The sequence below is a fragment of the Setaria italica genome, chromosome V (assembly GCF_000263155.2).
Source record: "Setaria italica strain Yugu1 chromosome V, Setaria_italica_v2.0, whole genome shotgun sequence".
Lineage (NCBI taxonomy): Eukaryota > Viridiplantae > Streptophyta > Magnoliopsida > Poales > Poaceae > Setaria > Setaria italica.
In genome coordinates, this window is record NC_028454.1 from 36,211,348 (window position 1) to 36,227,127 (window position 15,780).

Below are 15,780 nucleotides of genomic sequence, written 5' to 3' on the forward strand. Positions count from 1 at the left end.
CGTGGCTCGGCTCAGTCAATTTTTATTGCAAGCTTATAAAGACTCTAGCTTAGTTTCCTTTCCACCAAAAGACATCAAAAGTTCATCAACTTGTAGGGAGGTATCACTTAGGTCCAAGAATTCCAAAAGTGTATTTTTTGATTCATAATCTTGTTAAAACGTTCACCGCAGGTCCATATCCCTCAACATGACCATCTAGCGCTGACATGACAAGTTGACTGGGCATCTTCTCTCATCCATCTCTTCTTCCTCTCTCTCCCTCTGGCATTTCATCGAACATGTCGGCAGCGGCGACACGGAGCTCTTCATCTGCTTCACCTCCCGCCCCTCCGCCACATCTGTCACCGTTAGCGCTCAAGACATCTGGCTCCTGCGGCAGTCGCTCGCTTTGCTCGCCGTCTCGATAGGGTAGGGCCGGCAAGTGGAGGGCGCTCTCTGCCGATGCACGCGGTGGCAGGAAAGCGGCGTCAGCGTGTGCTGGCTAGGGGCAGTTGGCTGTGCGCGCGCTGCTGTAGCGAGGTGGCTCTGGCGATTTAGGAGGAGGAGGAGGACAACGTCGGAAAGCGAGCCGCCATTGTGCAGCTGAGGAGACAATGGCATCTGAGGGAGGACGGATGCAACAGAGAGGCGGGAGGTGTAGCGGATGAAGAGCTCCGTGCCGCCACCACCGTCGACATGTTTGATGAAATACCAAAGGGAGAGAAAGGAAGAGAGGAGGGATGAGAGAGAATATGTCCAGTCATTGTGCCGTGTCATCGCTAGATGTTTATGTGGAGAGGTATGCACTTGCAGTGACGGAAAATACACTTTTGGAATTCGTGTAACTAAGTGACACCTGCACCGACTTAATGGATCTCCGGTTCATTTTAATCTTTTCTTTTTTTAGCAAGCTTGTTTGTGAGGGCAATATACCGCCCGATTACTTAAGGCCCAACACTACCGCATGCGGCCATGCCCAAATGCAACAGCGCCCATCTTGGCGCTGCCCACCTGGCCGAATGGCCTTGTAAAATGAGCCCATTACGACTTTTCCACGACTTCGAAGAAATAGAGCGAGACTCCGAGAGACTCGAGGCCCCAGACAGAAGTACCCTGGCGTCCTGGCCACCGGCCAACACAGCAATCGGCGACACACCGCCACCGGGCAGGCTCGCTGCCCAATCCCTCATTCTTCCCGCCGGAAATCCCCACCGGCCACCACCGCGATCCCCGCGCCGACCGTCCGCATCCAGCGCACAAAACCCTAGCCGCCGCCCCACGCCCTCATCCGCCACCGCCACCGCCACCATAAACCCCCCGCCCCCCACCTCGCATGCTCGTCGTCCCCTTCTCCCTACCCTTCGCGCGAAACTCCAGCCGCCTCCGCTTTCTCATCCCTGCCTCCGCTGCTCGCGTCGCCCGTCTCGCCATGTCGGCCTCGCCGCAGGCGGCGGCGACCGTCTCCGTTGAATACGCCAAGTCCGGCCGCTCCACCTGCAAGGGGTGCAGCGGGGCCATCGCCTCCGGGGCGCTCCGCCTCGGCGTCTCCGCGCGCGACCCCCGCGGCTTCGACGCCACCAAGTGGTACCACGTCGCCTGCTTCCCCTCCGCGTCCCACCCGCTCGGCTCCGTCGAGAGCATCAATGGGTTCGACTCCATTAAGGTTCGCATTGGGTGGTCGGATTTGTTCCGCTCGTAATCCCGTTCTGTTTTTTTTTTTGCGCTAATGCGTTGGGTTTTGGGGCTGCAGGAAGCCGATCGCGAGGAATTGCATGAGCTAGAGAAGGTAATGCATCCTTCACTTGCTGAAATGGCTTTCACATTTCTGCTATAGACCCCAATTGTGTGCCCTCTCCATGCTAAACTTTGGTAATGTAGAATAGTTTCACAAATTTATGGCGAGTAAAGGAGTGCTCTAAGTAGTATTGATTTTTTTTCTAAAGGAATGCCATAATTAGATTTTTTTTCTAAAGGAACTCCATATGTAGAATTGATTTTTCAGAGGTTTTGTCCCACATTATTTTTCTAATCCCTGCCACCATGCTTGTAGGATGATGTGTGTATGGTTGGATAGGTGTATGTAAAGTGCACTGTGCATAATTCAAAATGCAAAAGATACCACTGCGATCTCTTGGCTGAGTGGAAGTACTTGGAGTCAATCACCTTTGTTTGTTTGTTTGTCCTGGTTCTATGATTACTGATTAGTGGAATCAACATATATGTGAAATGTGGATAGAAGAGAGTAAAGGATCTGTAATAGATTTTTAGTTGCTATATAAATGATCTATAGTTGTTGGGATTTTTTTAACAAACTTCCATGATCTACTCAATGATTAGGCAGAGTTCCTTCCTTTGTTCTTTTTTCAAATAATAAAAGCTCTAATGATAATGAGAATCACTCATTTTCAGAATCCTAAGAGAGAACAGACTGCAGCCAGTCCATTGGAGGAACCAAGTCCAAAGAAAGTAAAGACTCAGTCCCCTGCAGAGGGTGTGTCAGATAAGGCAAGCGTCTCTGTTGAGTATGCGAAGTCTGGCCGCTCTACATGTAAGGGCTGCAATGAGAATATTGCCAAAGCCACCCTCCGCCTTGGTGCCTCTTTTCATGATACCCGTGGCTTCGAAAATACCAAGTGGTACCATGTTACATGCTTCCCCACATCATCATACCCTGTATTTCCTGTGGAGAATCTGAAGGGGTTTGATTCAGTCGAGGTTTGTGCTTTTATGTTGCAAGCTTTTGCATTTTGTTCTCATTATGGATACTAATTTTTGGATTTGGTGTGTATGTAGGATCATGATCGCGAGAAGCTGCAGAAGTTAGCAGAGGTATCAATTAGTCAATTGTACAGCTACTTTAAATCAAGTGGCCCTTTTATCATGAAGTACTGTACTCACTAGTTTTTAGTTTGTGTAAATATTGGAAAGATGTAAGTCCATAATTTGCTCCGCAAAAGAAGTTTAATGGAACTTACAGCATTTCCTCAACTGAAACTCTTGGAGTTATAACATGCAATTATTTGACAGTTCATTCTAGTTGTCCTGTTCATTTGGTTAATATTTTCTGTGCCTTGTGTTATGCAACCACTCAATATGTGCTTTTAATTAGAATCAATGTATTCACTTGCAGAATCACAAGAGTGATGACAATGCAGCTGATCAGTTAAAGAAAGAAATGGTTGGAATTTGATTTGACATGAGCATTTTGCATTTGACCCTAGCCCCCTATATAGCACTTATTGATGTAACATTTTCTGCATTACTTGATTTCTTCTAGGCTCACAGCATTGGGGACTCGAAAGAAGTTACTGAAAAGAATCCGGAAGAAGTAAAGGTGAATCACATACACTTAAGTCTGGCTAACCTTTGATAACACCTGTAAAGAAGGCACACACAAAAGACTGAACAATGTGAACATAAAGGTCATGTCTACTTTCAAATCAATCTGCTTGTCCATCACAATATGTGCTAGGTGAGGACAAAACGAGTAAAGAAAATTAGTAAATTATTACTAGTATTGTATAAGATGTTTAATTTTCTTTGGAAACTCTTGGCCTGATTTCCAATTCAATAATCAGAAAAATTCCTTTACAGAATCCATTGGGCAAGCCTAGTCCAAAGAAAGTAGAGACTCACATGGCTTCGCTTGCGAAGGGGGTGTCTGAAAAGGTAAGCGTTTTGGTTGAGTATGCAAAGTCTGGCCGCTCCACCTGCAAGGGATGCGGTGAGAATATTGCCAAAGGTGCCCTCCGCCTTGGTGCCTCTGCTCATGACCCCCGTGGTTATGACAGCACCAAATGGTACCATGTTGCATGCTTCCCTGCCTCATCATACCCAGTGTTTCCTGTGGAGAGTCTTAAGGGATTTGATTCCATCAAGGTTTGTCCTTCGGTATATTTCAATCCTTTTAAATTTTATTCTGCTTATGGAGAGATTGGTGACTAATGTATAGATTTTGGGTGCGTGCAGAGTAACGACCGTGAGAAGTTGCAGGAGTTGGAGGAGGTAAATAATCGGTCACTCAAACTTGTATAAACTGGGTGGTATCCTCGCTATAAATTGTTAGATATGCCTACTTTTAGGTGATGTTTTTGTAAATATGGAAAAGATTGGCACTTTTGGTGAACAAAGGGAGAGGAAAAGAAGTTTTTATCTGTTTGTTAATCAAAATTGTTGGAGTAATAAAATGATGCTGGCACTTAGCGGCCTGTTTAATTTATCCTAATTATATGTTTTTTAGTTTTTATGACTTCTGACTTGCCATCTTATGGCAGTTTTCTTTTGCTATTTGCTAGTAAATTCTCAGTTTTGTTCACCACATTTGCAGAATTACAAGAGAGATGGCAATGCAGCTGATCAATCGAGTGAGCCAAACCTGAAGGAACAAATGGTTGTCCTTTGATTCAACATGCATCTTGTAGTTGATTTCAGAACCAACACATTTTTTCGTGTTTGATGCGACTTCTCTATAACCACTCTTACTTGATTTCGTTTAGGTTGACAGCATGGGGGTCTCTAAAGAAGGTGCTGAAAATAATCTGGAAGCAGTAAAGGTGACTTTATATGCTTTGGACTTTACCTAAATCATTAACACCTATAGAGGAAGCTGACACTAAATAAATAAATAAATGAAGTAATTTTTCCATTCGGACTGGTAAACCGCAACTAACTAGTGATGATTAGAGCAACTCCAGCAGACCCTCTAAACAGCCCCCTACTCTAAGTTTAGAGGGCCAATTAAAAAAAACGCGCTCCAGCAGGCCCTCTACTTGGCTCCCTATTTTGGGGAGGCCTCCAACTTTCCCCCTCCACCCTCCATTCCGGGGGGGTCTCCAGGGTGCCCTCTATCTATGGGGGCTATTGCTGGAGTTGGAGACATTTTTGCGGCCCTTAAAAAAAAGAGAGAACCCCATTTGATCTTTAGGGGCTTTAGCTTGAGGGCTATTGCTGGAGTTGCTCTTAAATTGTTGGTATGCATCTGAACCAATATCTCAAGCTGGTGGCATGTGCATAGCTGTATGTCCGAACCTACTACTTGTGTCCTACCACAATATGGTGCCTGATAAACAGACATTATGTTTCTTCCATATCATGTTGATGATTGCCACACTGGCCTTGGCACGATCATCCTTCTAATTGTTAATCAACTTTGAGTGGTAGTAATATATCTGAAACTGAAAACACAGAGAACTCCTTTTAATGTGGCTACCCGCTACCCACTGATTTTGTTGCTTGATCATTATTCTACCTGCATCCATCACATATGCTCCTACAAAAATGATTCCAAAGGTGTTAGCTTTATATGACTATACCCTGCTGTATAAATTTGCTTGCATTCATGAATGTGTCGGTTGACAATGTTTGCGTTGATTGTATATGACTGTTAATTCCCCATTAATTCATAACCTGTCTAAAGTTTGTGAAACAAATTCTATGTGCCTACTTATGATTGATGCTATCCCAGAAAAATACATTCTTGTAATGGCTTGTGTGATCAGCATTGGTTAAGTGTTCATAAATTCGCATGAAACACTTCTATGATACTTTCAGAAATAATCCTTTGTGTATTCATTGCTGATCTCATAATTAATTCATCTTAAGTTTCAAAACGATGAATCCAATTTTCTTCACGTGCTTTACACTATCTATTGTATATGTACTCATGAATCTGATGTTTAACTTGCTTGAACTGAAATATCGATTGCAGCTTGTCCAAATTTGTTATTTTGTACGGAGCAATACATATACTTCAAAATGATATGAAACACTCCTAAATTCTTGAATATACATGTCCTATCTAGGAAAATAATGGTAAACATGTTAGAAATCGTGAGAATTAAAATTGTGAGAAAACCCTAATCCTAAACCCTATGTGCAATATGATGTTAATGTTGTGAACCGATATGCAAGTGACCTTGGAGTGATGACTTTTGCCACCCTTCCGGCCTTCCTCCGTCATTGACTTGATGACCCCACATGTCATTATGGTATGCGTGTCAAATTATGAAGCACCAATTTTAAGAATGGCAAATCTAAACCTTGTAAAAAAATCACTCCTTTACGAATCGGAAAACAGCTGCCATCTTTTCCTTCAAAATATCATTTCAAAGCTCAATATCTGATTTCTATTTTTTTAATATTTTATTTGACAACAGTTGGCTGCAGGGAACAATAGAATTCGTCCAGCTATATCCTTTTCGGTATCTGACATCAGTAAAGATTACAAGGTAGTTATATTGTTCTTAGCTATTCCCAATTTTGGCTGCTGTTGCTAAGTGATTGGGCTCCCTGCCACGCCATGTTTGTTTTTGTGCAAGCACATTGTTATGCTGAATTGCTACATGTGTGCCTTCCTGTTGTCTGTTGATGTAGGGTGCTACCCTTCCCACTCATTGGAAGGCTTTTGAGACAGTTATCTTCCGTGAACAGGTTTGTTGATATTTGTATCATACAATATTTCTAGTTGTAAGGTCTTACAGACTTTTCAAGAAATAACTTCCTTCCAATTGTAATGTCCAGGAAGATGGCCTTCATGCTTCGGCCAAGATTGCTGCATTTGATTTTGATGGATGCCTTGCCAAAACTTCAGTGAGGATGTATTGTCTCATAAGATATACAAGATTGTTTCATTCTAAATTATATTCTAGATGCTTCTGCAGTGGACACTATTTCCATTAATCAGTCTTCTAAAATGGAGTTGCACTTTAATTGCCTTGCTAAACACAGTTTTAAATTATAGAGTGCAGTTCTACAAGTAGTTGGTTGAAGTTGTTCTAGGAGTTGGATATAAGGGCTATCAGTTATTTTGAATGAACTAAAGCAGCATTTTTATCCTGCCATCTGTTTACAAGTTATGACTATTGAGAACTGAGCAATAGCCTAATTGGTGGAGCCTACAGTTGAGAAGCTGCTCACCTGGGGTCGAACCTTGGTGCTCGCAGTCGCAGGTTGTGTAACTACCTCTCTAAAGGGTTCGATACTTGTACTACCCTCGCCTAAGACGAAGCGAGCCTTAGTGAAATTGTCTCTTTTCCATTCTTAAGCAAGTGATGATAGGTAGCTTCTTACATGTTTGGAGTTTGTCGAGTTTTATTTTTTATCATTTTGTGTAAAATAGAACTATCATAATCTAAATCCTGCTATAAAAAAACGTAGCATTATACATTATAAAAAGATGCTAGCACCATTGTAGTGGAAACTTTCATGATCTTGAATTAAATGCAAAGCATGCATTATGTATGAATTTTCACTGCTGTGTGTTGCTAGGGAAATCCGTAGAGTCTTGGTCAGTAGGAGACTTCATTTTTTCTTCATCTGTCAGCTTTTTGTCTTGGTGTCCTTGATTAATTGGAAATATAGTTTTTACAAGCGAAGGTGTCAACTATGAACTAACATCTCTAAGGAAATAGTCACCAAAGTAATCTGGAGTTCAGCTGTGAAACATAATATGGTGATGTTTTCATGGCCTTGAGCATAATGACAGAACCCACTTGAGGCAAATTGTTCTCCCAAGTTGACAATTTGTTACAAGTGGAGTTTCTGATTCCACTTTCTATTCTGAATGCTGTTTCTTAATAATAACTCAGTTAGTAATTTTGAACCTTCTGCAAGTGCAGCATTGGTGCAGATAAGTGGTCTTTACAGCATAAATCAATTCCGGAAAAATTGCAAAGGCTGTACATTGATGGTTACAAACTGGTTAGTTGCTTTCTTCTCACTAGTTCTTTTAGTCTTTAACTTCTTTTCTTTTTCATTCTTTTTATCTGTGTGCTATGAAGCAAGTATCATGTAGCATGCTCATAAGTGCATAATATCTTAATTTAACTCGTTATATATGTACTACCTCCATCCATTAATGTAAGGCAAATTTTGGTAAATGAAAAGTCTACCTAAGTAGATCTTGACCATTCATTTCTCCTACAATTTAATGTCAATTGCTACAAAATCAATATCATCTTAAAGCCACTTTGAATACAAATCTAGTGATGCCTCGTGTACACTAAACATGCATATAATTTAACTAATTGTTGGTCAAAATTTTACATTTCCCTAGTCAAAATACACCTTACATTGATGGATGGATATAGCTTTGCTTTCAGTTCCATATCATATTTTTGGGAATAATGTCAACTCCTTTTGCCAACTGTTAGGTCATATTCACCAATGAGTCAAACATTGATCGCTGGAAGAATAAGCGGCAGGAAGCTATTGACTCCAAAGTGGGACGCCTCGATAACTTTATTGAGTGTGTTAAAGTCCCTATTCAGGTATGCTATAAATTTATCTTCTTTATCTGAAACCTGTCTCAATGTATCAAGAAGCTTCTGAGCAGCCCTTAAAGAAAGGTAACCGATGAATGTATCAGATACTCTGAAACTGAAACTGAGCAGCCCTTTAAATAAAAAGGTAACCGATGAATGTATCAGATCCTCTGATAACTGAAACTGGCATTGTGCTTTAACTTAAATCATTATATCTTATATAAGTTTTTAAGTTTGCAGGTTCTGTGTTCTGTGGTACTGCAATTGATTTAATGTGCTCTGCAAAAATGGTTATGAAATAAATTGTTGTTTGGATGGAAAACCCGAATAAGTTTACAAAAGTTCTGTTATACGGCTGTTGTTTCTCTCACACTTGTGATTTTGAACCCAGTAATATCTACGTTTGCAGTCTAGAATAAACAAAGTGATCACAATCACGACAGTTATGCTCTGGGCTTTGGATTATTTAAAATATTTATAATATGTCAAGATTAAATTGCAAGCATTCAATTCTTTATCACTGGATACAAGACTCCAATTTGTGGCAAAACATAGGTCCAATATAATTTATTGGAATGTGGCTGCAAACAGTAGTGGACATAGTGCATTGAGAACACCGAAAGCACTGATGTTTCATATCATATCATCTCGGAGTTCTTGTTACGCTTTTTCTTTGGTTGGGCCCAGCACCACCACAAAAAAAAACCCAGTCTGGTCCGGGGTCTGAATTTTGCTCAAATAGCGCTTGCCACTTGAAGTGTGTTTGCATTTCAGGTAGTTCTATGATTGATTGATTTGATTTCTACCTGCAGGTTTTCATTGCTTGTGGTTTAGGGAAAGGAAAAGGTACTCCAGATGATCCATACCGCAAACCAAATCCTGGAATGTGGTGCTTGATGGCTCAGCATTTTAATTCCGGAATTGAAATCGACATGGATAAGTAATCATTCTATTCTCAGACAATATTTCAGTTTTACATAACCACACTACCACTAGACTGTCACAAAATCACTCTTAATCAACAATTTCAAAGAACTGGACTTCACTTTTAATGAGACTCCAGAAGTATACACTTTTAAGCATGGGCTGCATATTTTATGGTCTGGAACCACACATCTGTCTCACAAGCTTTACCTGTTTCTACTTGCTAATATGGAGGTAGTTACCGTGCGGGATAAGGGTATGCTAGTGGGATTGCAGTTGTGTGCACATAAATGTATACACACTGCTGACATGTTTGGGAGCCTTTTACCTCGTCCTAATCACTAAAAGAGTTTGTCCCCCATAATTGGGGGTCCGAGTCATGGTTATTTCTTTGGAATTGTTTGCCCTATATATATTCAAAATAAACTAGTGTTAGATTATGAGGGATGGAACCTTTATTGGATGTCATATATTGCAACATTTTTGAGCTTGAAATAACTACAATTACAATTTTTCACAGTGCCTCGGTGAGGACCATTGTTTCTCTGCAGCTATGCCCCTGTATAGTTTATTAGTTTCTTGAGTTAGTATGTCAATTTTCCATGATGTTGTAAGATGCACAGGATTGTCTGAGCTAGTCTGCACATGGAAATCTGTTGACATGAGAAGTAAGAGTGTTAAACCCACAGAGTAAAGGCTCCAAGTCATTTTTTTTACTATACACGTGTTTTCTGGGGTTAGGCTTGATCAGTCTAGATATGGCAAGCATTCTTCTCTAAAAGAAGAGGAGATTTTGAGCTGCTTGAGTTGGCCGTTGCAAGAAACAGAGGATGTGTTCTTCTGTATTTGATATAAGCTATCCACAAGCTCTTCTGAGATTTGCCATATTATTTCAGATCTTTCTATGTTGGTGACGCTGCTGGGAGGGAGAACGATCATAGCGATGCTGATATAGAATTTGCTAAGGTATGACAAAACCTTTGTCTGAATGAGCATTCGACAAAGCATATTTTTTCCTTATTCAATTTTAAACAATTTGAAAGGCTCACACTTGTCGTTCAGAGAAAATATATAGCAACCTGATTCACAAGGCATTGCTTAAGTACTTAATAAGAAACTGAGATCTGTCTGTACCATGCAAAGCAGGAACTTTTGGATATCCATTTTCAGTTGAAATTACTTGGATTCTATGCTGCTTTTAGTTAGCCCTATTCGTTTGTTACCCTTTTATTTCATTTATTACAGTATCATGTTTGGGATAAGTAGGCCTTCATTAGCTGACGTGTGGTATTTCCTATTATAGGCCATCGGTCTGAAGTTTCACGTTCCTGAGGAATACTTCGGTCCCTAGGAGTTCTGAGATCAGATCCATGAGAGCAAGATGGTTATGCTACGATGATATGTAGTTTTTGATGTTGAGAGCTACCCTGATGTGGAAATCTGTCTTTGGCCGTTCAAACCGTCTAGTAATATCTTGGCTATTCGCAGTTGGAAAATGTGGTGCTAAATACTTGCTGAGATAACGCAGGACTCCAGCAGTTTTTTAGGATTCAGGACAGCCTTTAAAGCATCTATGGTAGATTACCTAAATTGGTTTGATATCCTTATAAACTGCCAGAATAACTAAAAACCAGAAAAAAAAACTGCTTCAGCAGATGATCTATATGGGTTGCTATTTTAGGCTAAGATCTAAATTTCTATCTCTGACTCAAATATATCAATCCAAGAGTGGATTGCTGTATTCTCTTTACGCTGGAGAAACCATCTCCTCACGTTCGGAGTTTTCCGCGTTGCCTCCGTCCCCGCGCTGCCGCATCCTCCTCGCCTCCGGTCGCCGGCACCATCATTGAAGTCCACATTGGAGCTCAATTCAGGCATTCCCATGCTCGATTCTGCCGGCCCAACTCCGGCGCATGCTAGCTTTCCCGTGTGGTCGAGCTCCGCCACGCGGGCGAGGCTCTACGAGACTACGAGCCAGCCACGGCGCAGGCGTGCTCCGCCGCCGGCCCATCCCCGCAAACATGCAGGAATCAACGTCGTTTTTTTTTCCGGAGAAACAACGTCACTTTTTTAGCAAGGCACAAGGGGGGAAAAAAAGTAAAAAAACATCCTTTCCGAGACAACGCACGCCACTTGTTGGATTCCAAACCGGACAGCGAAGGTGTTTCCTTCTTCTAGCCCAATCCACCTGAATACCCTGATCATCTTTTCTGGTGCGCCACGATGACACAAGGCAAACGCTTCCCCACCTGTTGTGATCCTTGAACGACCGGGGCCATGTTTACTTTCCTCCAAACTTCCAACTTTGACACTATGCAAAAAGAAGATTCCCCATCACATCAAACTTGCGGTACATGTATGGAGTACTAAATGTAGACGAAATCAAAAACTAATTGCACAGTTTTGTTGTACTTTGCGAGACGAATCTTTTGAGCCTAATTAGTCAATATTTGGACAATAATTCATAAATACAAATGAAACGCTACAGTTGCGCATTTATGGCAAAATGTCAATTTTGCCTATCCCAAATTGGAAAGTAAACAAGGCCCGGGTTGAGTTCGACCTCTCCCCTCGCTACAGCTACAGCCTACAGTAGACAGTACCGTCCATCTGCAGGCAGGCAGGCACTGCTGTGCTGAGTGCTGACGAGAGCCAGGCTCTCGACAGGAAGGAACCTGCCGACCTTTGACTACCACGTGAGCCCGGAAGACCACAGCTCCTTCCGTTTGCAGTTTGCACAAAAAAAGTATCTCCGTTTTTTTTCGCCTCCATTCATCCGGTTACAGTGCGGCACTGTTTATCACTGTACCATCTGATCTGGGCCGTTGGCTGGGAAAATGGATGGCCATGATCACGTGCAGTTGCTAACTTGCAGTCCCAGTAGCAACTGCAGTCGATCTGGGTTACGGATCTGCCGGCTTTGGCAATATTGATCGAACATCTCATCAGAAGAAAACGAGTACCAAATGCAGACGGCAATCATCAAATAAACAAACGGCTAACAAATCCAAATGCATAAAACGACGACGAACAGGCAAATCGCTTGCCAATATTCACGTTCACTCGTTCAGACTTCAGATGCCATCCATGGAATCCACGCAACAAGATGACTACTACGATCAACACAAAAGCGGCAGCGGCTTCCAGATAGTTAAAGCAGGAAATTTACGTGCTCCCCAGCAGAATACCACACCTCCAGGCGACCTCCATGGACACGAACGCGTCGGCGCAGGCGTACTTGAACTGGTCCTCCGTCAGCATGCGCTTGTCCCAGGCGCTGACGCGCACGTGGTGCGGCTTCTCCATCCGCACGCCCATCACCTCCCGCACCAGCGCCGCCAGCCCCGCGCGGCGCAGCTCGGGCCTCCCGAGCGCGCGCGCGGCGAGGCGGCGCAGGTCCACCGCGTGCGGCACCTCCAGCCCGTACCCGTCCCGCAGCCTGGCCGCGTCGTCGCGGATCCCGACCCCGACGAATGAGAACCGGCGGTCGGCGAGGAAGTCGGCCAGCGCGTCGGGGACGTAGTCGGCGCGGAGTATTTGGAAGACGAGGCAGCGGCGGTCGACGCAGAGCTGCAGCACCGCAACGGGGCCCGGCTCGCGGGCTGGGCGCCACTCCACGTCGAGGCCGACGACGAGCGGGTGGCGGCAGCGGCGGTGGATGCGGTACGTCTCGTCCAGCCACGACTCCACCACGCCGCCGGACTTGGTGAGCGTTGCGTCGAAGAGGTGGTCCCCGTCGAACGACACAACGTAGGTGCCGCGTCCTCGGTAGTAGCCCTCGATCTCGGTCGCCATGTCCCTCCGGCGATCTCTCTTTCTCCCCTCTCCCTGCGCTGGGGTTATCGAGTGGTGATGTGTTGGAGACGGAGATCAGACGGACTCGTGTGCGCTGCCTACAATGGGAGTGGGAGCGACCCTTCTGTGTAGGCGGAAGGGGAACAGCACGGGAACAAAGACGGTACTGTGTTGCCTGCTCTCGCGCGTACGGATTTTATTTTGAGAATATTCCTTATTTTTTACACAAGACAAATGACATGTTCCTTCCTTACTCCTCAACAATGACTTCAACTTTCGTTCCCAAATTGACACTATATTTGATTTTCCATCCAACCACCATTAAATACCCTGCAAAAAGATGATTTTGCCCCTTAGGTCCTACCACCCTTCTTCCTCCTCTCCTCCCCTTCTCCCTCCTCTGCTCCACACCACACGATCTCGCCGTGTGCGCCGGCAGCCGCTGGGTCGGCGCGCCTTGCGGGGTCAGGAACACCTCGTGGGCGTCGAAGCAGCTGCACCTCTGGAACGCGTGTGGGCAGGCCGGATCTGACGGTGCCCGCCGCATCATCACCGCGAGCCTCCAGTGCCACCACCGCGCCGGGGAGTCCTTCATGGGCTTCTGCGCCGCCTGCCTTCGCAAGCGCTTGGCCGGGCTCGAGGCCTCCGCCGCCGTGGCCGCCGCGTCGGGTCGCAAGTCCACCTCCAGCCATCCGCTCCCTCTTCTCCCGGTTGTTCAATGCCGCCGCCGCCGCTGGAGGTGGCCCCTCGGGCTTCGCCGCCTCCACGTTGCCGGACCTACGCCGTTGCAAATCCTTCTCCTGCGGGCGTGGGGGGACGCCCTGGCTGCCGCCATCGCTAGCGTCGGCGGGGCGTACGAGCCGCCGCGGCGGTCCTACGACGTGCGCGGGCAGCCATGGTCGACGTGCACGAGCAAAGCGTCGCAGTCACGGAGGAAGCGGAGTGTGATGTGGATGGAGGGCGGGCTGCACGCGCGGCCGGCGGCCACACTGCTCCCCTTCGCGGCGTGCAACGGGAGGCCGCGCCTAGCGCTCGACTTCCTCGAGCTTGGGTCCCGGCTGGGTGCGTCGTTGGCAACATGGACGTGGAGGGGCGCGGTCAACCCCTGCGGCAATGAGGAGGAACGGGGAAGGCGCGGCTGGACGGAGGGCGACGGTGTGGAGCAATGGGGGAGGCGCGGCCGGGCGGAGGGAGAAGGCCCGTGTGGTGTGGAGCAGAGGAGGGAGAAGGGTGGTGGAGCCTACATGGGCAAAATCGTCTTTCCACAGGGCATTTAACAGTTCTCGGACGGAAAATCCAACAGAGTGTCGTATAAGGAACGAAAGTTGAACTTAGTGTCAAATAGGGAACTAAAATTTTTTGAGGACCAAGGAAGAAACAAGTCAGTTGTCTAGTGTTAAATTATCTCTTTTATTGTTGGGGGCTCAGATTCCCTCTCGTGTTTCTTTCGTTGCTAGCGTGTTTTTTTATGGGCAGATTTTATCTTCCTTAATAATTGGTAGAAGCGTGGGGTAACCGGTAAGCCCGAACTATCGAAAACGTTCGAAATTGGTCCAGAGTCGCATGCAAAAAATTTCAGGAACACTGTAGGTGAAGAGTATGGTCCACGTCTATGCTTGATTGCAAATGCGGATTCAAGCTCATTTTGCGAGGTGTACCGAATAATAAATCCACGTGCAAATTCGATGTCGTTTAAATTTGCACCTGAAATTTTATCTATGACCCAATTTTGCAGCTCAAAGCATGCATCAATCCACAACACGTCATTACGTATAGCTCAACTTGTAAGCAGAGTTCCCAATTTTCTAACTTTAAGCTAAGAAGGCTGATGGATCTAGCCGTCTAGGAGCGCAGCTCGAAGAAGCAACGAGGAAGTTGCCCATGCAAGAGTATCAGTAGGGTGTCAATGTTGGGCTCGGCACATGACCACCCTCCTCTTCCCCGCTTGTGGCATTGTGTGGAAGTCTTCTGTAAAGATCGTGTAAAGGATGAAAACGAAAAGGCATAGGATCGTGTATTGGGAAGTCTTCTGTAAAGATCCTGCAATGGTACGAGCTGATACCTAGCTCTAAGCACTCTAGGAGATAACCCTTCTGATGATCTCACTCTTAACAAATACTCCCTCCGGTTTTATTTATAAGCCGCATGTCAAGATCAAACTTTACAATCTTTAACCAATAATTTAACTATTAATTTTTTATTTTAATAATATAAATTTTATATAGTTGTATTCGTAATCAAATATACTTTACAATGATCATAAGTTTATAACCGTAACTAATTTAATATAAGATAAATGAATGGTCAAAATATTATTTGGAAAATCGTGCCAAATCACATCATCCTTTATAAACATAGATGGAGGGAGTAGCTTATGATATGAATAACTCCACATCTTCACGTAATCTTGCATGTACGGAACTATTTTTGATCAAAAGATAGCTCCTCTCCCACTTATTATGAGAAAATATTTTGTAAGCCATCTCACGTGAAGAGGCCCGACAAACATGCATATCGTTGTCGTAGACGGTCCTGGCTCGCTTTGGTCTCGTCGAACTGTACGTGGATTACCCCGTGAGCCCGTGGATGCATATCAGAGACGCGACGCGATGCAGTTCAGTGAAGTGAAAGCTCGATCGGAACAGTCAAAGCGAAGGACAGAGTACAGTACCTCATGCAGCGGGCTTCCGGGCTCCCTGACCTGACAGTGAGATTTCTGCGACCTCTCCTCCGCCTCCGCCCTCACACAGTGCAGCACGTCGTCGATGAGTCTTCTTTAGAGCATCAAAATATATTCCAAAACATATTTGAAAGCCAACTA

At 44.8% G+C, this 15,780-nt stretch overlaps 2 protein-coding genes across 3 annotated transcripts; one reads left to right on the forward strand and one right to left on the reverse strand.

Moving 5' to 3' along the window:
* The first annotated feature begins 1,069 nt into the window (after window positions 1-1,069).
* LOC101776110 (polynucleotide 3'-phosphatase ZDP) lies at window positions 1,070-10,864 on the forward strand. Of its 2 annotated transcripts, none has more exons than XM_004969819.2 (18): window positions 1,070-1,642; window positions 1,730-1,765; window positions 2,389-2,694; window positions 2,773-2,808; window positions 3,110-3,157; window positions 3,257-3,313; window positions 3,574-3,858; window positions 3,949-3,984; window positions 4,307-4,369; window positions 4,476-4,532; window positions 6,135-6,206; window positions 6,352-6,408; window positions 6,499-6,575; window positions 7,596-7,677; window positions 8,130-8,246; window positions 9,053-9,180; window positions 10,061-10,130; window positions 10,468-10,864. In XM_004969819.2, exons 1-18 carry the CDS (start codon window positions 1,313-1,315, stop codon window positions 10,513-10,515), a joined length of 1,905 nt encoding a protein of 634 aa, XP_004969876.1. In that variant the 5' UTR covers window positions 1,070-1,312; the 3' UTR covers window positions 10,516-10,864. The 2 variants fall into 2 exon arrangements, with proteins under 2 accessions (XP_004969876.1, XP_004969877.1); XM_004969820.2 differs by having other exon boundaries at window positions 3,574-3,648; window positions 3,973-3,984.
* A 1,343-nt stretch (window positions 10,865-12,207) lies between these two features.
* LOC101764918 (Werner Syndrome-like exonuclease) lies at window positions 12,208-13,079 on the reverse strand. Its single transcript, XM_004972112.2, has one exon. The coding sequence runs from the start codon at window positions 12,957-12,959 to the stop codon at window positions 12,330-12,332; it is 630 nt and encodes a 209-aa protein (XP_004972169.1). The 5' UTR covers window positions 12,960-13,079; the 3' UTR covers window positions 12,208-12,329.
* Between the last annotated feature and the right edge of the window lie 2,701 nt (window positions 13,080-15,780).

Excerpts from the sequence above, each read along its gene's own strand:
- LOC101764918 (XM_004972112.2), bottom strand. The coding sequence starts at position 12,959 with ATGGCGACCGAGATCGAGGGCTACTACCGAGGACGCGGCACCTACGTT.
- LOC101776110 (XM_004969819.2), top strand. The coding sequence starts at position 1,313 with ATGCTCGTCGTCCCCTTCTCCCTACCCTTCGCGCGAAACTCCAGCCGC. Across the intron at positions 4,370-4,475 it reads CAAACCTGAAGGAACAAATG|GTTGACAGCATGGGGGTCTC; the intron begins GTTGTCCTTTGA and ends GATTTCGTTTAG. Across the intron at positions 6,409-6,498 it reads CAGTTATCTTCCGTGAACAG|GAAGATGGCCTTCATGCTTC; the intron begins GTTTGTTGATAT and ends TGTAATGTCCAG.